At 35.6% G+C, this 3,249-nt stretch overlaps 1 protein-coding gene across 2 annotated transcripts; it reads left to right on the top strand.

The window, feature by feature from the left end:
* On the top strand, positions 1-2,829 carry LOC147525404 (uncharacterized). 2 transcript variants are annotated; one of them, XM_086607066.1, is made up of 4 exons: positions 1-345; positions 1,358-1,444; positions 2,029-2,097; positions 2,227-2,829. In XM_086607066.1, the coding sequence occupies exons 2-4, from the start codon at positions 1,367-1,369 to the stop codon at positions 2,377-2,379; spliced, it is 300 nt and encodes a 99-aa protein (XP_086463192.1). In that variant the 5' UTR covers positions 1-345; positions 1,358-1,366; the 3' UTR covers positions 2,380-2,829. The 2 variants fall into 2 exon arrangements, with proteins under 2 accessions (XP_086463192.1, XP_086463185.1); XM_086607059.1 differs by having other exon boundaries at positions 63-378.
* The last annotated feature ends 420 nt before the right edge of the window (positions 2,830-3,249 follow it).

Raw genomic sequence — 3,249 nt, 5'->3', positions numbered from 1 at the left:
GACTCCATTTTCCCTAAACTCTCTCTCTCGCTGCGAAACTCTCTCAAAAATTTTATCATCCAGATGTTCTTTTCCCAACTCCCTCCTCTTCAACGTGCCCAAGCACTTCTTCTTTTTGCCAGAGCTACTTCTTCACTCGTTGCATGTAAGCAATCAACCCCTTTATTTACGTTTTATTTGTTTTTGGAATTTGGGGTTTAAGGATCAAGTAGATGAAATTGTTGTTTTGTAATTCTGTTGACATATGACTAACTGGTTGGGCTTGGAGTCGGTATGCAAATATGCATGTGGTAGAAGTAGAACCGTAGAACTAATGAGTTGTTCCAGTTTTCAGCTGATTTCCAGGTTTGAATAACTTGGATGGTTACAGACTTACAGGTCAATTATCTGTCCAAGTTCTGTTTGGAGGAAGATTAATTGCATAGGTTATAGATAATTATGTATAGTACATGTTATATAAATGACTCTTAAAGAGTTGTTGTCCTATTTAACTCATTAATGTAGTTCCTCAGGGGTTTGTACTAATAAGTTCATGAAATTTCTTGAAATAAGAACCTTAATTAGTAGAATCATTTTTCTTTAGTTGGTTGGGCACTTGGATCATGGTTGGGGTTTGTACGTGATTGCTTCCTCTTGATTCAAGGGTAAGGGTTTGTAGTTAGTTCCATTCAAGAGGAAGCAATAAGAAATAGGTGGAACCTTTTCTTTTTCTGCTCTAGGTGGTTCGGTGGGGTTGCAGTAGTGTATATGTACCGTTTTACGCATGATATAACATAATAACAACCAACTTTAGTCATGTAGATGGTGCTCTCTCATGCGAGAGAAGCTCGTGACCCAAACAGAGAAACCACTTGCAAGTTACAACACATTCTCCGACCTTTTCCTTTTTGAAGAAGCAGAGGATTTTTAGGAATGATTTTCTTCAGTCAATATTTTTGCTTGTCAAGTATTTTTAGAAACTTTGGAATTTACTGTAGGTGATAATTTTTTATTAATGTGATGGATTACTCTTGTTTTTTAGAGTAGGACGAAATGTACTTTATTACAAGGAAGAAAAAAAAATCAAATTCAAATTCAAATCAAGACATGATACAACAGGAGAGCACTCCCAATGCTCTCCCACGTGCTCATCCCCCTGTGAGAATGTCCACACCTCAAGTGTAGCTGTGGAACTTTTTACGTTTGCCATAATTTTATGAACCAATTGTCTGATTCTGAAACACAGGGTTCTCGTGGTGGGGATTGGCTAATCTTTTTTACAGATCCCATTCTTCTCATCTTTGACATTCTTCATATGTGATAACTCTGGTGGCCCTAACTTTTTTATCGTTTTGGTTTCTTCCTCTAAAATTTTCAGGCAAAGAGAATGGATGTCGTATGGGGAGAAACTGATGGTGTAGAAGGTCAATTGTGGATTTTGTGCCCCATACTTTTTATATTACAGGTGAGTGATTGGCTGCAGCTTTGTCATATTTTTCTTTGATTCAAGAAAAATGTCACTCTGGGTTTCCTCCATTCTAGTGTCTACATTTTTCTCCATTGATCCCCTTTTGATAAGAGCTTGATTCTGTCACAAAAGAAAATCTTGACAAGAATCTATTAGTTACCGGTGACATTCTCCACATGATTTAGTCCCGTTCAATAAAGGCTTGTGAAACTTTGAAGCTCGTTCATAGTAAATTTATGGTTAGCTAGTTAACTGTATGTTTTTAGATATTGATAGTAATTGCAGTAATCTATTCAAAAAAAATTTGATTGCGTGTCAAGTTTACTGCTGCTTTACTCGTATAGCATAGGTTGACCATGTATACCTAGTGCAGTAGGTTGGTGATCCAATGCAAGTATGAATAAATGGTGTAGCATGTGAATATAAATTCTAATGTTTTGACAATTTGAAGATGTAAATGATTAAGTTGGTAATTATCTGTAAACAGAAACTCAGTTTCAGTGAAATGTTGTTTAACATTATTGATGAGCGTAGACTTCGTTATTGTCTTATATATTATTAGAATTTTCCTTTATTTTCAGGGTTTCGAAGCATACATTGAGCTCTTACTACTTAAAACTGCACTAGTTGGTGTTGTCTCTGAATGGCAGGTAAGGAAGTTTCATGTGATAGAATTTTACCAAGTGTTGGTTACGCTTCACATTCTTTTTTTATGCTAATTTGTTCCCCTAGTGCTGATTTAGTAGAATAATGTTTTACTTGTGCAAATCTTTTTGTAGGTAGTAGTTTGTGGGATCCTTCTGGTTGTAATGGCTGTTGGGAATTTTGCAAACACAGTACAGACATTGATGTCAAAGTCAAAGGTTAAAGCAAAAATGAAGACTAAGAGTAAGCTGGAACTAGATCAAGGATCCTTGCGCAAGAACTCGTGATTGCACACCGTCATAGATGTCGAGAAAACTCTTCTCTATTGGCTAACAGTAGTATAGGTGGAAACTTTTCTGGTCCTTTTTTCAGGTTGTTTTTCCAACTGAGCTTGAGAAAATGATAGTACCATTGTAAGCTGTCCACTTTGAGATATCTCATAGTTGCTCTTATGAGTCCAACATTAGGATTGTTTAGTCTCATCTTGGAATGTAGGAAAAACGAGTCCCAATAAATAATTAGTTTGAGTCATATGCCTACACAGTAACAGAGTACTTATCAACATCCTTTCAAACATTTAGTTTGCAGTTTTGATGTACGTACCATTGGTACAGATGTTGTATGGTTGTTGTTTTGCCCCTCGCCATGTAATTTCAAGTTACACAACTGAATTGTATTTTGATATTCACTTGTTAACTACCACTTTGACTTAGGTATATATTTGACTGTTTTATAAATGTTAATGATGGAATCCATTATGTTTGTTGAGCACTTGGTCTGTTGTTTTGACTGTTTACAGGCCCTCTTGTTTCCTTCCTGCAGAAGAGAGCCTAAGAAATACCGAAAAGCTAGTGTGTCTGACCATATTTCACGTAGGGATAATTTCTAATCTTGGGTATAAAACTAAAAATAATTAATCAGCTCAGATCTGGTTTGTGAATGTCTTACCCATTGTCCGGTTGATTTATAAGTGATCTGCTTTTAATGACTCATATGGTCCATTTGTACTTCATCTTGCTTAAAATAAGTGACTGTTTTCAATGACTCATTTTTAATTTGTTCGGAGTTTGTATTACTGAAATTGTGGTTTTCAGATTTGTTCACTTCATTAGTGTAATACAATGAGAAAGCTAAAACAAGAAAAAACAAAAAAGATC

This window comes from Coptis chinensis, chromosome 1 (genome assembly GCF_015680905.1).
Source record: "Coptis chinensis isolate HL-2020 chromosome 1, ASM1568090v1, whole genome shotgun sequence".
Lineage (NCBI taxonomy): Eukaryota > Viridiplantae > Streptophyta > Magnoliopsida > Ranunculales > Ranunculaceae > Coptis > Coptis chinensis.
Note: the sequence above shows the minus strand (reverse complement) of the source record. Positions and strands in the feature narration are given on the sequence as shown.

Coding starts and splice junctions, on each gene's coding strand:
- LOC147525404 (XM_086607059.1), top strand. Junction 1,445..2,028: donor CCATACTTTTTATATTACAG/GTGAGTGATTGG, acceptor CTTTATTTTCAG/GGTTTCGAAGCATACATTGA. Junction 2,098..2,226: donor GTGTTGTCTCTGAATGGCAG/GTAAGGAAGTTT, acceptor ATCTTTTTGTAG/GTAGTAGTTTGTGGGATCCT.